General features: G+C 36.1%; 2 protein-coding genes across 2 annotated transcripts in view; both read right to left on the bottom strand.

Moving 5' to 3' along the window:
- LOC114350981 (Down syndrome cell adhesion molecule-like protein Dscam2) overlaps positions 1 to 19,689 on the bottom strand; it is a 31,926-nt gene that overhangs the window by 12,050 nt on the left and 187 nt on the right. The window contains exons 2-16 of the mRNA XM_028301991.1: positions 17,835 to 17,989; positions 17,280 to 17,370; positions 14,847 to 15,068; positions 11,168 to 11,336; positions 10,510 to 10,645; positions 10,064 to 10,183; positions 6,713 to 6,889; positions 5,558 to 5,702; positions 4,202 to 4,350; positions 3,173 to 3,338; positions 2,229 to 2,368; positions 1,835 to 1,987; positions 628 to 718; positions 403 to 485; positions 15 to 143 (exon numbers count right to left, since the gene is read on the bottom strand). Coding sequence (XP_028157792.1) covers positions 15 to 143; positions 403 to 485; positions 628 to 718; positions 1,835 to 1,987; positions 2,229 to 2,368; positions 3,173 to 3,338; positions 4,202 to 4,350; positions 5,558 to 5,702; positions 6,713 to 6,889; positions 10,064 to 10,183; positions 10,510 to 10,645; positions 11,168 to 11,336; positions 14,847 to 15,068; positions 17,280 to 17,370; positions 17,835 to 17,973 — 2,110 coding nt within the window. The 5' untranslated portion in view covers positions 17,974 to 17,989. The remainder of the gene's footprint in view (positions 1 to 14; positions 144 to 402; positions 486 to 627; positions 719 to 1,834; positions 1,988 to 2,228; positions 2,369 to 3,172; positions 3,339 to 4,201; positions 4,351 to 5,557; positions 5,703 to 6,712; positions 6,890 to 10,063; positions 10,184 to 10,509; positions 10,646 to 11,167; positions 11,337 to 14,846; positions 15,069 to 17,279; positions 17,371 to 17,834; positions 17,990 to 19,689) is intronic.
- Positions 18,091 to 19,689, bottom strand: part of LOC114350978 (uncharacterized) — a gene marked incomplete at its 5' end in the record, with an annotated part of 33,715 nt that continues 32,116 nt past the window's right edge. Inside the window, one exon of the mRNA XM_028301988.1 lies at positions 18,091 to 18,133. Within this exon, the coding sequence (XP_028157789.1) occupies positions 18,091 to 18,133 (43 nt within the window). The remainder of the gene's footprint in view (positions 18,134 to 19,689) is intronic.

The following is a 19,689-nucleotide window of genomic DNA, read 5'->3' as shown; positions in this document are numbered from 1 at the left end:
ATTAGGTCACGAACCTTCAGTCCCATAATAAATAGAGTAGCCCAATAAAGAAGCGCCAGGTGACACGATCGGTTGCCACGATACTCGCATAGAAGATGATGACACGCCACGACATTCCACTCCCGACGGAGGATGTTCGGGAGCTGAAATAATTGATATTGATATTGTAAAATAAGTACTGAATAAATTATTAGATTTGATTTGTAGACTTGGGCATACAAGGTAAGTAAGTAGTAAGGTAAGTATCATCTCAAATTTTTATTCTGTTCTCAAGAAAATTTTACATTTTAAAATCACTTTCAAAAACTGTTTAATGCATAAACTTAAAAAAAAAATACAAACTCATAATAGTTCCTACGATGATTCTAAAAAGACGACGAATTTCATTCATTCATTTCTTACCTCCTTCTCTAGTAGTTTGGTAAACTGGCAAAGAAAATGGTCCGTTCCCAGCTGAATTGAAGGCACTCACAGTAACTGCGTATCTGTAAATAAATTTAAATCACCATCTTCATGATACGAGTATCATGCAACCTTACGCTCCAGGACTGTGAAAATCGCAACTTATGCATGAATTTTGGAACGTTTCAATATTTTAAGTTAATGCCCTGAAAAATCTGCACTTACCTGGTATTTTTCAACAACCCACTCAGGGTTGTTTCTTGTTTCCCTTTCCGCGACATCACTTTCACCATTTTGGTTTGCGTGTCGTTTGGACCTAGAAAATAAAATCGCTTTATCATTTATCAATCCTGTACACAATGGCAATCTTTGTTGCTGCTTTATTCTTCCTTGAAGGATATCTAACACCCATATTCACAAACATTACTATGAGGTCTCACAGTGCACGTGGAAGTACAGGTTGACACACGAACCAATCACAGAGCTCTTTAAACGATGTGCGCTTGATTTGATGCTTCACATAAGCAAGCATTGTTTGTGAATACGGGCGTAAGATCCATCCACCTTCACAAAATTTAGCGTTTTATTGATTACTGGAGTTTTATTTTTTAAGGTCTCGAGTATCTTAATGTCTTGAAATCAAAATCAATAATCAAAATCAAAATTTTCTTTATTTGTTTAGACTAATTAAATTAGTTCTTGCAAATCGTCAAATGCTCTTAAGGAGCCTATACATGTCTCATTCTTTTTTTGCCCTACCAGCGCTTCGAGACAAACATTTGGCAAGTGCTGAGAAGAAGCGCCGCAACAAACTCAGTCACCACCACTGTCTGCCGGTTTAAAAATTTAAAAAAGTAGGAAGTTACAATACATTCAGAAGCAAGTTACTTAGGTACCACGCGCTCCCGTTGATAGAAGGTGGCCTTTAAGACGCCCATCTAGCACGAGACCGCGTGGCAGTTTTGAATACATTTATTTAGTGCCGTGCTAATTTCTAGGTTAATTGTTGCGTTTTGATACATATATATTTTATGTCAGGTATATCTTTCCTTGACCAGTCCCCGAAGGCAGCGCCTGTTCACAGACATGACGTGTGAACCAGCCATCGCTTCACTCGACCATATTATAGGGAATGTAACGACCCGCCTCACACGCCACTACCCCAGCCAGAGACATTTTAGTGAACATGACAAGTCTAAGATATCCTTCTAGCTAAGTGCCAGAGAGTAATATATCGCGGTTCACACCTCCAATTGTGTGGTAAGAGTGGGTTTACCACAATAGTCCAAACAGTGACCGAACTAGCGTTCATAAAATTTTGCTTCGGCCAATATAATGTAACCTTGTTGGTGTTCAAATAAATAAATAAATTAATAAATAATGCCACATACCGATGGGCTATTATCAAAATAAATTCTGATGAATGATATACCTGATTCTCCACTGATCCTCGGGACTGCTTTGACGTGGTATCCCTGCAGCTGGCCGTTGTGGCTTTCCCTCGGTGGTGGGATCCACGATACCAGGAGCTCCCCAGGGATGTCTGTTTGTTGCACTTGTACTCCTAGTGGCGTTGAAGATGGCGCTGAAAATATAAAAGAAATACTTATATTTTAAACATACAACAGTAGCATAATAAAGATGTTTACTTAAAAGGAGGGAAAAAATAAAGATATACTTGAATCCATACTTAAAAAACGACGAACGAAAAAGACACATATAAAAACTATCATGGTTCATTCCACGAGTCCAATCTTTAACCACAACAGTAGAAATGTAGCATATTTCAAATTGTAGATTAAAATTTATTTAAGTACACTACGTACCATCTTGCTGCGTAGTAAAATGTACAGGCTGAGTGTAAGGGCTGAGGTCGACCTGGTTTCCAGAAGCTACTCGGACCCGGTAGTCGACTGCTGGCTGAAGATCCCTAAGCTCGATACTCTGGCGGAGGTCACTATCTTGTCTGGGGATACAAACACATAATATGGATAGTATTATAAAGAACTCAAATCTCGGAATATTGTGAAATTTTGCGTTTTTCTCAAGCGTAAATAGACATTAGTCCACAAACAGGATTCCACCTTTAAGATCCTAGCACTGTGACTGCTGTATTGGGATCTTTAATTTTGCCACCAAGCAGTGAAGTTTAAGAAGTCTTGGGTGGATTGCACTGTCTTGAAATCTTGTCTATCTCGGAGTTTATTTAGCATAACTGAATTTTTCGCTTGTCTAGTTTTCATTTGAATCATCAACAGGTCATTTAGTGACTTTACAAAAGAACAACCTTTTCTAACTCATTTAAACAGAGGCCCGATAATTAGGTCTACACTCATACTGGCCAGATACGTTGGGGTGGCCTGACGTTCTTTCTTTTTTTTTCCCTTATGCCCGTTTTCACCAACAATCCCTAATTTTAAGTGACCCCTATGAAAACAAATCCCTGTTATGTGTTACCATAGGGGTCACTTAAAAATTAGGGATTGATGGTGAAAACGGGCATTAGTCGCTCTGTCGACATCTACGACGATATGATTTATAGTACGACCGCTTAAATGAGACCTCGCATGCGGAACGTTTAACGTTAACCACTTCACTGTGACGTCATATATCTTGAGAATTATCCAGGGAACTTTTTTGATTTTATCTCATGTCTCTCGACTCCACCCGCTTCTTAAGATATGTGACGTCACAGTGAAGTGGTTAACGTTAAACGTGCCGCATGCGAGGTCTCATTTAAGAGGTCGTACTATAGGATGGTGTTACATACCTGGTAATATTGATGCTCTTGGCCGTGTCCCACATCATGAAATCAGTGGTGGTGTACTGCATGGTGTAGTACTGGACATGGGTGCTGATGGTGTCGCGCCATGAGAGCTTGGCTGAGTTGCTGGTGACGGAGTCTACTTGGAGATCCAGGGGTGGAGTGGGAGGCTCTGAAATTGATAATTTGATTTCAGAAAATCATCAGGTCAGTTTAGGAGAGCTGTGTCTAATACCAGAGCCAAGCGTAAGATTTACTTTTCATCGTCAGGTCATTAAGTTACCACTGCAAGAGCAGCATGTCTAATTTATCAGAGACAAATGGAGGATTTGCCCTAATCTCTATAGAGAAATGGATTGGGGAAGCAAGCTAAAATCTTTTCTGATTGCAAGAACTCGCTTAGGCTGAGTTGCAACACCTAACTTTAACAGTAACCATAACGTTAACAGGTATTTTTTGTATGGAGTTTGACAGACTTTTGACGTTGGTTAAAGTTAAAGTGAGATGGTGAAACCTAACCCTAGTGTAGGTGATTTTCTAGTTACAAGTTAACAGTCGAAACTTTCCAAGGCCATCGATCTTAACATTTTCAGTAAGTTGACATGGTTTCGTTCGTTCGTTCGTTTCAGCCGAAAGACGTCCACTGCTGGACAAAGGCCTCCCCCAAGGATTTCCAAGAAGACCGATCCTGCGCCGCTCGCATCCAGGCACCTCCCGCGACCTTCACCAGATCGTCGGTCCACCTAGTGGGAGGCCTGCCCACGCTACGTCTTCCGGCTCGCTATGCTCGGAGTTTCCCAACGCGATCGAATCAGAAATGAGCAAATTCGTAGGAGAACCAGAGTGACTGACATAGCCGCAGAATCGCTAAAATAAAGTGGCAGTGGGCGGGGCACATAGCTCGTAGAGCTGATGGCCGCTGGGGCAGGAAAGTTCTTGAGTGGCGACATGGTTTAACAAAAACAAACTAGGGACATAATATAAATCAAACAGAACTTACTATGACGTCACATGTACAAAACAAAAGAAACTCACCAAGAATATTCAAATTGATGCCATAAGTGGCGACACCGTACGGGTTGCTCGCTCGACACTCGTACGAGCCCCCGTCTCTACTCTCCACGTAGTTTATACTGATGATACTTTTCAAACCATTGTGGGTTAAAGTCTCGGAAACCGTTATTCTGAAAAGATTTATAAAAATAAGTTACGCCCGTATTCACAAACATTACTATGAGGTCTCACAGTGTGTGTGGACGCACAGGGTGACACACGAACCAATCACAGAGTTCTATTCAACGCTGTGCGTTCGATTTGCCGCTTCACTTAAGCAAGCATCGTTTGTGAATACGGGCGTTAGTTCATTTATTTAAACCTTGTTTTTAAAATTTATTTAAAAATTAAATAATAAACTAAGCAAAAGTCTAAAAAGTAAAAACCTCTTTCAGCATAATTTGTTAAAGTTAAAATCAAAATAACAAAAAAAAAGTGCTGCGTTCACTTTGTTCTGACCGCAGACCACAGAACGCATCCAATATTGCAAATCCTTAAAGCTATAATTTTAAATACCCATCATCATTCATGTATTTGAATTTTCCTATCTTATTATGTATTTTCACATTCGAAGAAAAAGCTCTTGTGTTAAAACAAGAACATTAGTCATTGATAAAACTCAATGAATTCAATCAATTTGTGCTGGATAGTTAGGATGCCTTGTTGTTATCAACAGGAGGCATCAAAACTATCTGAACTCCGGGACGCTGCAAGCGCTAGAACTGTGACGTCACTCGCGCCATCTATTGGATTTTCCACGACCTAGATTTATCCGAATATTCCTCAATGCTAGTGCTATCTGTCGGAATTTTCCGAAACTTTATCTCTCTACAAGCATCCTGGATATTTTCCACAACTGGGCGACATCAGCACGCCATCTATATGCATTTTCCGGAACTAAATCATCCTTAGGGAATGCTGTGGGAATACGATGTCATCAAGCTGCCATCTATCGGAATTTTCAAGAACTTAGTTCCAAATCCAAGGGGAACCTAATTTCACTTTCATATTGTTACACTTTTCACACCAAAAACTGTATTTTAGTTCACAATTGAGTCACTAAAAATATTCAATCTTTACTGGTGAAAATTAAAAAAAAATCAATTAAAAAAAAATTAACCACGTTTACGTTTTATCCACGACCTGGCAAAACAAAATAACTTTTTAGATTAATCTCTTTGGATATTACTTTGCAACTTACCTTTAGTGGAGTCTAAAAAATCTAATTAAAACTTCGAAGGAGACACTTGTTTTCTCATAAAATATTAAGTCTTTTGAGGCCAATTCTGCTCCGCTAGAACCAATATATTATTATATTAATTTAAGAAAAACCATTACCTTGAAGAAGTAAAGTCCACCGGCTTCCCGTCCAAGCTCCATTTGACCCTGATCGGACTATCCCCCAAAGGTCGGCAAGTTAACGTTACTGGCAACCCCATCTTCGTCGTCAAATTCGAACCCACAGACTCGAAATGCACCGGCTCTAGAAATAATGTTCAAGTTAGAATAGAACTTAAGGGCCACAGTAGACATGCTACTTTTATCATCGGCGATCGGCGATTCGATTATGCGTTTACACTTATGCATCCACAAGGTGGACCGACGACCTGATAAAGGTAGCAGGAAGGCGCTGGATTCAGGCCGCTACCAACCGTGCGATGTGGAAGTCATTGGGGGAGGCCTATGTTCAGCAGTGGACGTCCTGTGGCAACATCCTGTACAATTAATAAATAATGCGTTCAGACGCGGTATTGGAATTACACGTTTTAGCGACTCTACCGAAGCAGCATCGCGATTTCGTGACTGCTTGCGTTCGGACGCGGTATTAGAATCGTGCGTTAGCGACTGATATCGCTGCATCTAGCTTCCGAAAAGCGACTCAATCGCCGCGCTTGGCGTTTTTAAGTGCATGGAATGTGTGGTCGCTGCATTCAGCTTCAAAAAAGCGGCTAAATCGCCGATCGCCGATGCTAATAGAATGTTTGCTGTGGACCTTAGAATATAACTTAAATTGGCTCCATTGAAGACAATGAGTTATCGAGCAGCTTTGCCAAGAACTGCCGTAATTTCATTAGCTCGATGATGCATTAGTATCGATGGCTTTGTGTGCGAAATGGCGGATATCTTGGCAAACTATTTTTTAATATCCTGGCAATACTATTGAGTAGAATTCGTTTGCTGATTTATCCGTTAGAATAAAATGAAATGTTTAATACACCATTATGCTCGTCGTATTATCGCACAGTAATTAAATATTAAAGAGAACATTGAGTTAAAACAAACCAAAGCTAATTTTGAATCATTAACAAAATCAAAAATATTTAAGACAAAAATGTATAATATTCTAGAAAATAGTAAAGTTTTACTTAATTTCAAATATTTTCTAGGCATCTATCTTAATAATCAGTGTAAAACTCATTTAAGCTAGCTTTTAAATTAACTAATCCTTTATAATGTATGTAAAGTTATCATTGAATCAGCAAAAATACTTACTATTTACACTTATCCACAAATTCTTGTTCAGTGCATCACCAACTCCGTTCTCAACGTTGCAAGCGTACATTCCTTCATCAGTCAGTGATACCACTTCGATGATGAGGGTTCCATTTGGGTAGCTCATCACTCCACCACCAGCCAAGTCTAGCACTGGTCTCCAAATTCCTAGGGTTGCTGAAAAAATTTGAATCTTATTAGGGAGCAGGTAAGTTGTATTTTATTATCTTAATTTTATGTATGTAGCATATTTGTTTTTGTTTTTCCTTTGCTTTCTACATAGTATCGCCAAACGAATTTTTTCTGCTTAACCCGAAGGTAAACTAGTCGAGTATGCCTTTTGGCATTAAGTTCGCTTCATGTTCTAATTGATTTGGCATTAAAGTTTAAATAAATAAGTCAAAGAGAACAAAAAAGTTGAAATGTACGTTTTGAAGACAATTCTGAATAGGGCATTAATGAATTCAAGTTTAATTATTACTTCTTACGTTAAAACACGCCACATAGATACTCGTATGAATAGCAGGGAAATTATTTCGATACCAATTGTTGAATTGTTACTGATTGGACATTACTAACTTACTTTTTATTTTATTTAATTTCTACTAACCTAATACGACTCAATGATGTTATGTAAATTTGTACGCCGACCTTGGGCCAAACATAGTGATACCGACTTAATTTTTAACACCTCGTAATATGTTATTTACCTATGTTCCACAAATAAACGAATTTGATTTGATTTGATTTGATTTGATACCTTCAGGTTCAATTGTCGTATAAACCAAAACCCTACTTTTCAGGAGAGCCAAAAAACGTTTTTTTTTAATAAAAAAATCGTAACTTTTTTATTTGAAAAGTTATAAAAAAATGACCAAGAGAAAACATTTTTCAATTCTTGCGATGAAAAAGTCTAGATATTTAAAAAATGGGTATCTTCAGTAGTTTTAAAGTTAGCTTGGAGTTACGTCCTTAAAAAAGGCACTCGGTGGTTTATACGACCCATTATATTGGACCTAAAAATAACTCTTTACGTCGTATTTGATTTTTTAGTAAACACGAGACTGAAATTGATGGCTTAAAGACCATTAGATGTAATTTTTTTGGTTTATATACCCATTGATAAAGTGATTTATTCAAATGTATTATTAAAACTATTCATGTAAATAATGTATTGTTTACTATTTCCAGGCTTTTGTTGTTTAGAGAATTTGCACAAAGATATTTAACAGTGTAAAAACTATATTTGGTTGAGGTAGAAATAATAAATTTGCTTGCATACGAAAAATAACAAGTTTATTGTTTTTTTTTACAATTTTGCAGGAAAATTATGGCAAAACTAATAATTTTAAACAAAACTAATCACCATACATTTTGAACAAAAAAATACAATTACAGCAAAACATTAAGACAGCTTTCCTGGTTCTCTGCTGACGCATATTGAATTCGTTTGGTTATGATAAATTTTGCATAAAGAGAAGAGCCCCAGAATGCTCAGGAGAAGGATTTGTAATTTTTTGAGAATTTCTCTAAGGAATTTATATCTTTACAAGAAACCCAAATTTAAATTACAGCTAAAAGTAAAGGCTAGATGACAAAATTTCAATTATTTGTCCGTCAGACAGATAATTAGAAAATATTAGACTCATATTTTTTATTTTCTTTCATAATTAAATAATAACAGTGCTACATCGAGTTGAAATGGCGCGATACGTCACGCTAGAGTAGAATTTTTACTCAAAAGTGACGTCACGCTACATTTTAACTCAATATAACACTGTAATTATTCGATTATGGAAAAAAAATATGAGTAATATTTTCTAATTATCTGTCTTACGGACTAAATAGAATTTCGATTTCATTACCTAGTCATCATCCCTAATAGTACTTGTAAAGTAATAAATTATTACAGAGCATATCAAAAGGGTATAAATAGCCTTCATGAGCACACTATGGCTTGTTTACTTTGTTTAAAAGTCTTGAATTCATCACATTTAGTCGAGATCAAATGTACTGGACCTGGAAAGCAACCTTATATACCTATCTATCTAGTTATTATCTTTAAAAGTAGAAACAATCAACGTTATTTAACTTTTTAATTAAGAAAAACTTACTTACTGTCCATACATACATATGTGATGCAATAAACAAATGAATATGAATATGAAACAGATAATTACCATATTGAATACGTGGACTTACGACTTTGGATCCAAATATCTGGCCATATGTCTTTGGGCGTAAAAACCATTTTCAATTACGAGAGAGTTTTACATCCTGGCTTAAAAAAATGTATGGTTGATACATCTTAGCAAAAATACCAAATACAAGCATTCGGTTTTTACATCGTTTATAAGGTATTTATTTATCTTTTAGGCTATAGTTTTTTGGGGCGTATAAACATTTTTTTAGCGAATTTCAATATATCGAATATACAGATCGATAGAGAAAAAAATTCTGATTAAAATGGTATATATAACTCAATTTGGCCAAAATGGTTTATACGACAATTGAACCTGAAGGTGTCGATTTATTTTAACATAAGCCTTGGAAGCTCACCACAATTAGAATGAATGAATAAAATAAGTTTATGTTTAGTTTGTAAATAAAAAGAGTAGTATGAGTAAAAGGGGTTACGATGATAGTAAAAAATTATAAATTCAAAATTCTAACAATATTCTCGTTCCATTTGCCCGGGAAATAATTAATATTTCCTCTAATTAACTTATTAAAACATTTAGAAGTGTTTTGCAGGGTATATTTAATTTTAAGCCTATTTTGGCTCAAACCTTGGAAATAACATCATTACTCGAGTGAAGTGAGTACTTAAAGTACCTACTTTCAGTAATTAATCTTGTTCTAAAGTTACTAAAATAAATTAACTTGAGAGTTAAATACGCCGAAAAGTGAAACACTTGAACAAAAGGGAATTAATTTAATTAACTTGAATATTATTTTTGTACTACGTAGGTAATCATATTTTTGGCATACTTTTATTTATTAAAATAGATTACTAGTGTTAAATATCTATTTCGGTCAAGAATATCAATACAAGGCAACAATATAAAAAATCTTTGGTTATTATTTAAAAAAAATTCTTAATAAGTAAAGAGTTTAGAGGTTGTTTGTTAAGTTCCATAGGCCACAAATACGTTTCTGCATCGTAATTAGACGTTAAAGAAAAAAGAAATGATCCCATAATTATTAAATTACTTTGGTTTTTGTAGGTTAAGAGTTTAAAAAAAAATCTATATTCGATGAAGTTCACATGGCTTAGCTTAAAGTGCGATCATTTTTGAAAAAAATGCTGTTGCTATAACAAATAAAAAAAAAATACAAAACACCACTTACCATCTCTCTTCATCCAATGTATCTGAGGCATAGGATACCCGTTAGCATTGCAGTAGACGATGCCACGTTGGCCCAACAGCAACGATGTATTTGTCGGCTCGTCTATCCACTTTGGTGCCACTAAGGAACGAAAAAAATGTTTAATTGTAGAGAATATTGTACCGTGAGATTAATGAACTCAGTCCGTATTACAAAAGCTTGTTACAACCTGTCATAATATGCTCTAAATATTGAAGTTCGATCATTCAAAAGCCTATTCTTGAGATTCATTCTCTAATATGAACCTCATAGTTAATAAGCTTATAGGATTCTACATTTACTAGCAATGAGTTCTTATCCTGCATCACAACTCTTCATCCATCTATCATAACTTCCTTCCACTCAATCCTTTCAAAAACCAATTCAGAGCTACGAGCGTTTCAACAAAAGCCTTCACTACAGTTTACCATTTATAAACAGGTCCGCAGTCTGGTTAACTTTTCCAACGTGGTTCGTGGCTATGCACGTATACTTCCCGCAGTGTTCGAGTGCAACTCGCTTTATTATTAAAACGCTAAATAGCTCTGCGCTACGCTCCGTGATCTGGAACAGAATGGGGGTTACGCAGGGTGCACTTTCGGAGCCCATTTCCTATTCTGTGAAAGTGAATCTGAAATTCATTGGAGGCATTATAGGGAGTTTTTATATTCTCACTAGCTGTGCCCGCGACTTCGTACGCGTGAAAACCCGTTTTCTCAACCTTTTTCATTGTTGCTCTGCTCCTATTGATTGTAGCGTGATGTTGTATAGCCTTTAGCCTTCCTTGATTAATGGGCTATCTAATACTGGAAGAATTTTTCAAATCGGACCAGTAGTTCCGGAGATTAGCGCGTTCAAGTAAACAAACAAACTCTTCAGCTTTATAATATTAGTATAGATTTTTGCCATACTACATCATTATTTTACTATTAGATAAAAACAAATGCTTGATAAAACCAAGATCAAAGGTAGACTGGTCTTTTATAACTTTTCTAAGAACATTATAATTTGACACTATTAATAATTGTAACGAATGCAGTTAAAAAAATAGTATTCATAGGTCAATTTATATGTTTCATCAAGTACCTTCAAATTAGCAGGAATCTTTTTCCCATCCTTCAACCAGGAAAAGTAAATGGGAGGATCTCCACTTATGATGTTGCATGTGATTTGTACAATCTGACCTTCTTTCAAACCTGATCCAACTCTTAGTTCATCCAGCTCTGGAGCTTCTACCACTTGAATCTCGAAGGACCTGTATAAATAAGTTTATGAAATTATTTCCATGAATATTTTTCTAAGAAACTTGTGGTTCCCTTATCTTCATGAAATTGTTTTTCCCTGTGGTTCTCTTTTAACGTAATTCAAAGTATTTTTTCGCTTGTAATATGTAATATTTAGTTAGCAAGCCAAGTATTTCCATTGAATTTTGCTTAAGTTTAAAGTTGCGAAGTTAACACTTTTAATTAATAATTCCAACAATAGCAGCATGATAAATAAATACATATTTCGACAATTTCACACAGCGCCAGCTAGCCCCAAAGTAAGCAACTTAATGCTTGTGTTATGGGTGTAGCTTAACGGATATACTACTTATATACTTTTTTTATTTTTAAATACATACATATTATACATAGTCACACCCAGACCCGTCACAGAAATTAAAATTCATCATTTCAATTTCTGCCCGGCCGGGAATCGAACCCGGGACCTGTCGGCATAGTAGTCCGTTCTGAACCACTACACCAAACGGCCGACAAAATGCCGACAAAAACGGCCGACAAAATAATATCTACTCATTCGTCTTTGATTGCCAAAATGTATAATATCATCAGAGAAGCATTAGTGATGCAAATCGCTCGTGCTTCTGCGAATATCGATATTGTTATGTATTCCAGTAATCAAGATTAACCTATAAGCTCGAGGCAACCGACTGAAATGCAGTGCATTAGACTATAGTTACGTAAGCTACTGAATATCAACTGAGAATAGCTTTATTGACACTATGGTTTTATTGTCAGATATTTGAGCAAAATGAAGACCTTTTTGAAGTTAATTTGGGACATCCTTAGTCTCTCCTTATGTCAACATTTTCGATAGCAAGTCTCAAAAAATATACCTATTTAGACCCACGTGTCACCTAATGGGTCTATCTACGAGTATGTATCTGTTACGCATTCTATGATAGCTCTTTATTCAGTCCTTATTCTAATTATCACACACTGTTTCTTTAATCGACAGTTTTACTTTAAATACAATTCGACTCTAGTAATCAAATTGGTGACACGTGGAGCTACAACAAATTGCAAATACTTGCCGTCACTATCGACAGTCGACAGTCTAGTAGCATATCGACACAGCATCACAGCACTACTCATACGACCTAATTACCTAGCATACATAAGTAGCTCTATAGATATACCACTTCCAGTGCAGCTCAAGACAATACAACCTATCAATGTTTGGCACAAATTGAAATCTAGGCAGCTTAAATGAGACACGTATAGTTGTTGCTGAATGTAGTTTGTATTACCATTTTATAGGTATAGCCAGGCCTGTTCATCTCCGCGAGTTTGCATCGAAAACAAAACACGCGTGACTACCCCTCCTGAGGTACCTAATCGACAGGACAATCACGAGCGAGTATTGACGCACGCACGTATTCTTCACCCATTTGCATTGTAAAGACAATAAACAATTTGTAAAAACGATGGTGTAATTAATACTCTGCAGTATTTTTAATTGCCTGAATAATATTAGAAACACAAAATATAATTCAATCTTATTCATGTATTTCCTCCGCCATTTTCCGCAGTTTGGCACCTCATGTCACACATCATTTTACCGAAGTCAGCCCTATGTCTTCGGCACAGTGCCGATCACTGACGTTTGTCAACAAAATGGTGCTTGACTCTTGAGACAAGCTAAATTACACCATATTGTTAACGACATTGAGCATATATTTTTTTAAATAACTTCGCGAAGAAAATCTTCTGTACGAAGTACTTATTATTATTCTGTGGTATACCGCTTAATTGAGTCAGCGGCTGAGGTATGGGCTTCTTACCTCTGCTTCTTTACACAGCATCAGTAAATCGGTGAAACTTACTACGAGGGCTTGATGCCTACCTTTCGCTCAGCAGCGAATTTGCAATGAAAAGATTCTCCGACAACTGCGTCTGATAACTTCATGGATATTCAAACTGCCTGTGTCTGAAAGATCTGTTCCATTTGTCTCTAATTTGGTATCCAAAAGGAAGCTATAAAATTGCGGCATTTGTCCCTATAAAAAAGATGTTTGTTCCTCGTGTAAAATACCCATTTGCAACACATGCTCAATTTAATGTTTGTCGAAACTGTTTAGTTAACCATTAAAGATATGTTATTTCATAGCATTATACTTAAACCCTTTTTATTAAATAATGTGTTTTATTCAATAATCCGCAAGAGTTATGAAGATATACAAAGTTTTATAGCAGGGTCAAAATGACCCTTGAGTAGTGACCGTGTAAAAAATATTTTTAGTAGTAGCCAAGGGTTAATGTAATAATATCACCCCTATTACCTACTAAAGCTGTATAAGATGCTACAGCGTTTACTTTAGTACTGCCGAATGTAATTGACTTATCAATTAAATCCTTCCCTTCTTCGAATATCTTGAGCACATGACACATAACAAGGGCGATAAACTTTGACTAAAGTCAGCAAATGGATTAATGAAATTAGCTACTATTGATTTACCAATTACGAACGCTCTAAAACAACATTCGATTATGAATCTACACAGAGCGGTTACTCACTTCGCCCGATCCGAATTTTATTTACTTAGGACGGTCAGTAAGACAGACAAACACAAGTAACACAAGTAAAGGAAAATACATTTGTCTTGAATTGGTGCTATCTTAATTGCAGGCAAATTAAGTTACAAAAGTGTCAGTTTTTTCAGTTTTTGATCCGAGATCGTCAAAATAAGGATCTAGAAAAGTACTAAAGAAATCGGATGAAGAGAACCGGATCTAGTGAGTAAACTTAGTCTAGGCGCAGACCACCGATTTTTAGTTGGCTGATAGTTGAATCGGGCTGTTGATAAGTATGGAGATGTATGAAAGTGCGCACATTACACCGATTTGGTATCGGCCGATTCTTCATACAAATTGAAATCAGGCCCAACTATCAGGCAATTAAAAGTTGGTGGTAGGCGCCAAGGCAAGCTACTAACACAGTTGTACGATTATGCCACGCCTCTGATCGTTGGGTTTTTATTGGCAGTAAGGTGTAGATTCTGGCTACACAGAAGTTGCAGCTGTGGGAACAAGAGGTGGAAATAGTCCCAGATTTGGATGAAATTCTGACGCAAACTGCTCTCACACTCAAAAATAAAGCGAAGAATGTCTAAATATAGAAATTCAGTCAGGCTTGAATGTAATTTGAATATTTGAATCAAGTTGAGCGAGATTTCATTAATCGTAGGTTCCTAAATATAAAATAAAAAAAGTTATTTTTAGATACGCCTACTTACCTGTAGGACACAAAGAGTTGTAGAATTATTTTTCGGTACTAAGCTATCAATTATTTTACAATTTTGCATCCTATTTGTAAGAACCGCTTATTATTGGGAAATTATATTATTGTACTTAGAAAATCGCAGGTTTACTTGATTATTAAAATTTAATTATGTAGGTACCTCATTCGACTGGATTGGAATATTTTGCAATTAAATCTGTTCTAAAGACAAAAATCTACAAGAAAATGAATCAAGGAATACCTTCTCGCCATCTCTCCTGAAGGACTGTACACTATGCATGTGTACGTGTCCCCATTCTCCTCTTTCACCACTTTAGCTATGTTCAAAACCCCGTCTTCGCCCGGCTCGAATATCTGCCGTTTCCTGCGTCTCCTCTTGACGTTGCCAGTGCGTTTGTATCGACTGTGCTGGGGGAGGTTGGTGCTGATTATCCTTTTTCCTTTGTGTTCCCAGTCTAGTTTACTAAAAAAGGACAAAAATAGATTAATAAGGCTATCAGGTAAAGCATTATTCTTCAGTAATTGGTACTGTATTAACGTTTATTAAGTCAGGGAACAGAAGAATAATAAAATTCCAACGCGTCGAAATTGATTAAAAAAAAAACTACGCCACCGCGACCTAACCCAAGACAGCGCTTGTAGTATCTAGTAGTTTTCAAAATAAAAACCTTTCGATCGGTTCGAAATAATTATAGACTCGAATAATTTATTCATAATGACAAAATAGATTTTTTTTTGAAATTCAACAAAATTTTGGCAATACAAACTGTAAAATCGTAATAAATATTTTTTTCTTTCTAAAAATATTTGTATTCGTGGTGATAGAACTTAAACGACGATTAGTAATTTGGTGATAGCTACATTCATTATTATCCGTAATTATGGCAATAATTATTTCTCCATTCTAATTAGCATTACTAGTTTTAATGAAAATTGTACACAATATACCTAAGTAACAGACAATCAAGATAAATTAGTCCAATTTATCCATAACCGATTTTCAGCTTAACGTCACAAGAGTTAAGTTTCATTTTCGCAATCATTTGCGATGTCAATTTAGATTATAGTCCCGGAAAGCAGATCAGTGGGCCAGAAATCCGATATGACATCAATTATGTTGTGAATACATAATGTAGTAAACAATAACGAGATAAATATGAAATACTAGCTGTTGCTCGTGACTTCGCCTGCGTAAATTACTTTCTGTCACAGAAAGCTCTGTTTTCAGGTTATTTTGCCGTGAAATTTGGTCTGTCTGAGAAAAACTTTTTCGCGCGTCCCTGTTTTAAACCCGGATAAAAACTATCCTAATGTCATTTCCCGGGAATCAAACCATGTCTTACCAAATTTCATCAAAATTGGTTTAGTGGTTTAGCCATGGAACAGCACCAGACAGATGGAGATTACTTTCGCATTTATAATATTAGCCTTCCTATACCCGCGCGTTGGTCTCTCAGACCGACGAACTAATAATTCGGAGATTTTTCAAAAAGTATTAACTTTATGACTTTGCGGTTTTTAGTAGCTTCATGATTTGTGGCCAGCCATTGTTTAGTGTTGGGCGATCGCTGCTGCCAAGTGTATGTGTGTCACTTTTTGCTGTTATTCGGTCTGTGAGACCGACGCGGGTATACGTGTAACTACTTCAGGTATGTTACTATTGTTTTATTTTACAATATTACTCAATAAACTATATTGTCATATTTCAGTGACGTTTCATATCAATCAAGTATTGCTGTATTTTATTATTATTAATTTGTTTTAACCATTTTTGTCGTCATAATGAACGAAGAAAGGATAAGGGCGCTGTTATAATGTGAAGATTCGGACTCCAACTATGATGACCAGAGTGACAGTGATGAGGTGGTGGATGATTTAGAAGTGCAGGAGTACAACACCGATTCTGAGCAGAAGGGTGATTTGTCACATGCAAAAAGTATTTTTGTCATTATACGAGCATGCAGTAATGTTATGTTCCGGTTATTATTCCACTGAAACCACTAGTGATAAATACTGTTTTGTTCTTTTATATTACTAAGGACACTTCCATTTATTATATTTTTCAGTAATTTTTTAGGCTTCAAAAGAAAAAAAGATTATTTATGTTATTAAATTTAGACTGATGTAAAATTTTGTTTAAATTTTAAGTCTGATTTAAAGGCTGATTAAACCAAAATATATATAAATATAAAATCTGTTTTCATTTTTTTATGCAATTAATACCTTAACGTATAATTTAAAGCAAATTATAGTACAATTCAGTACACAATTATACTATAAAACACGAGCTCAACTTTCGGTCTGAGAGACCGTGCGCGGGTATATGTGTAATGCTTTTTGGCGCGGGTATACGAAGGTTAGTAGAGATAGGGATATTAAATATGAAACTTAGTTCTGTTTATTCGTTTGGTACTTTAAATTCTCATCTGTTAAACCGACGTTCATATTTTGATACAGACATAGATAGGACCTGAGAGAATTAGTTTTGTCACATAAAGTTGTAAAGGTGGAAATGATGAATTGTTTTTAATTTGTAGACAATACAGATATGAAAATTCATAAATGTATATTTTGGTACAAAACAAAAGTTTTTTGGTCGCGAGAAAAAGAATTTAGATTTTCGCAAATAAATTCTATTGGCGTAATGAAAGAAAGAAGGAAACAAAAGTCATACCTTATAGGATACCCATAGTACGGACATCTGAGTTTAAGTGGTTCGCCACTCTGCACTTTTATGGGTGGCAGAGTCCTGATGTATGGTGGTCCTGAAAGAGAATCATCATTAGGGGTTTTTATTTTCCAATGCAAGAGAACGACCCTCTTTAGTTTTCGATCGATGGAAAATGGAGGATTTGGTTTAAACTCCGCCATGCTGACCAGGTGGATGGATGATGGAAAGGCCTAATACTCCCTTAACGACTTTTATTATATCTATCCGAACCAAATAAGTTAAATTAATTACTTACAATTTATTCTACTTCGTAAAGTAGGTACTTTATGGATAAACGCTTAACTCAGTCTGTATCTGAGGTATGAAATCGGCACGGGAGAGATGAAATGACAGGAGATGGATGGATTGGAGATTTGAAGTCTCGCTGACGTTTGACGTTACATAAACACCATCCCGTGCCGCTCCCATAGTTCAGGCACTGAGTTAAGACCTATTACTTTTCTTTCTTTTTCTACTTTTGGTGATTTTAAAGATGTGGAAGTGCTTTGCTTCACTCACCATAAATATCAATCCTAGCTATGTGCACAGCGCTGGAATCACCCTCAATGGCTACACATGAGTACAAGCCACCATCTTCCACTCTGGTCCTGGTGATGTTCAAGTGTGACACCACTCCAGCGCCTGACGGTGACATCATTTGACCTAGAGTATACCTAAAAATAAGGATAATATTTAGAAATCATCATCATGACAGCCACAGGATTGTTGAAAATAGGCCAATTAAAAATCCTCCAATGATTTTCAAATTGGCCCCCTAGAAAGCCCTCATGGTAGCCTTAAAAGTTTGTGTTAGGTACCTGTGGATTAAATTAAAATTTAATGTACCATATAACTTAGCGGCGGTGGGGTTTGAACCAGCTTTCTTCAGATCTCGAGTCGGCCAGTCTTATACCTTCACCGTCCGGCTATCGTCGCTTTATTCACACAAGTAATGTTACCTAATTTAAAAGCACTGGTGGTTATTAAAATTATGTTTGTAAACCTTTGAGCTTTTCTCTCAAATATTATAATACGCTGCATTTTCACTGCAAACATCGTGAGAATGCGCGTTTAAAAATTAATTGCGACTGAGTGTCCCGTCATGATGGTCTTCCACTAAATTGCTCCAAAACACACCATTTTGCCACATTTTGGCATCGCAGATTAAGATAATGATAAGTAATTGATGCCTATTTATCTCCATTACACGACGTTTCTGAGTGAATGCGGCTGTATAATTTAAAGCATAATAAGCTTCCTTAATGTCGCCTTAAGTCTTTCTTTACCGCTTATTTGGCGTGAGGATTTAAATGATGACGTTTATATTTGGAGGATTATCAGCTTTGTCATCGTTAGGGTGTTTGTTATGAACGTCATAATATTTTAAGCCATCACTTAACGTTCCAATTCTAGTAACAGTCGTTTTGGATCTCATTGTGATGTACTTAAAAGCTATATTTTAGTTGTAATTTTGCTATGAACCTTGTCTGGAATAATGTTATCAGTTTCTTGAATAATGTTACCTACCTACCTCATTACAAAGTACTGGTAGATAATGTAATTTTTGTAAGGCATCAGCAAAAGACATTGTTTCATAAATTAAGCAAGAACCATAATGTCAGCTCCTAATGCTGTAATATAGTTTGAAGACAATAAGGACATTAGACTAAAAATATATAAATATAGGAACTTAGAGCAAAAAATATTTCAACAGAGTCTTTATACCTATCACTTTATATGAAACAATAATGAAGACAGGCGCTCGATAAAATTTGAATAATAATGCAAATACAAGTAACAGACTGTGTAAGCTTAACCACCACTCTTACCGCATCTTAGCGGCTGACTGAATAATGTATTGGTTCAAATCTTGGTACATAAATTGAAATTGATTAACGAATTGAATTGAAAATGAACGAGCTGCTTTACTTTCAAGCAAATGTCTACCTAGAATTGTAATAAAATTGAGTCTATATGCGTGATCGAGTCAGAAATAATGATATTCGTATATTAATGTAACGTACTGTGGACAAGCCTCCAAGTAGGACCGACGATCTAGTGAAGGTTTCAGGAAGCATCTGGATGCGGGCAGCGCAAGAAAAGTCTATGAAATCCTTGGTAGAGACTTTTGTCCGGTAAAGGACGTTATTTGACTTGGATCTATAATGGTTTTCTTCCTTTCAAAGAGGCCGAAAAAGGTGACTGACTGTTTTTTCCGTCACTTACTTTATGGCTGCCGCGACACAAGCACAGCTTAGTGCAGCAGCCGCTAGATAAACACTGTAAACTTTTTGTTGCCAAATAAAATACTTTTTACTTAATTTTTACTTTTCTTCTTCTCAGCACCAGCCTATATCTTGACCTGAAGTTGTGG

Source organism: Ostrinia furnacalis, unplaced genomic scaffold (assembly GCF_004193835.3).
Source record: "Ostrinia furnacalis isolate ACB-3 unplaced genomic scaffold, ASM419383v2 OfSCF1042, whole genome shotgun sequence".
Lineage (NCBI taxonomy): Eukaryota > Metazoa > Arthropoda > Insecta > Lepidoptera > Crambidae > Ostrinia > Ostrinia furnacalis.
The sequence above is the reverse complement of the archived record's forward strand: the minus strand, read 5'-3'. Positions and strand labels throughout refer to the sequence as shown.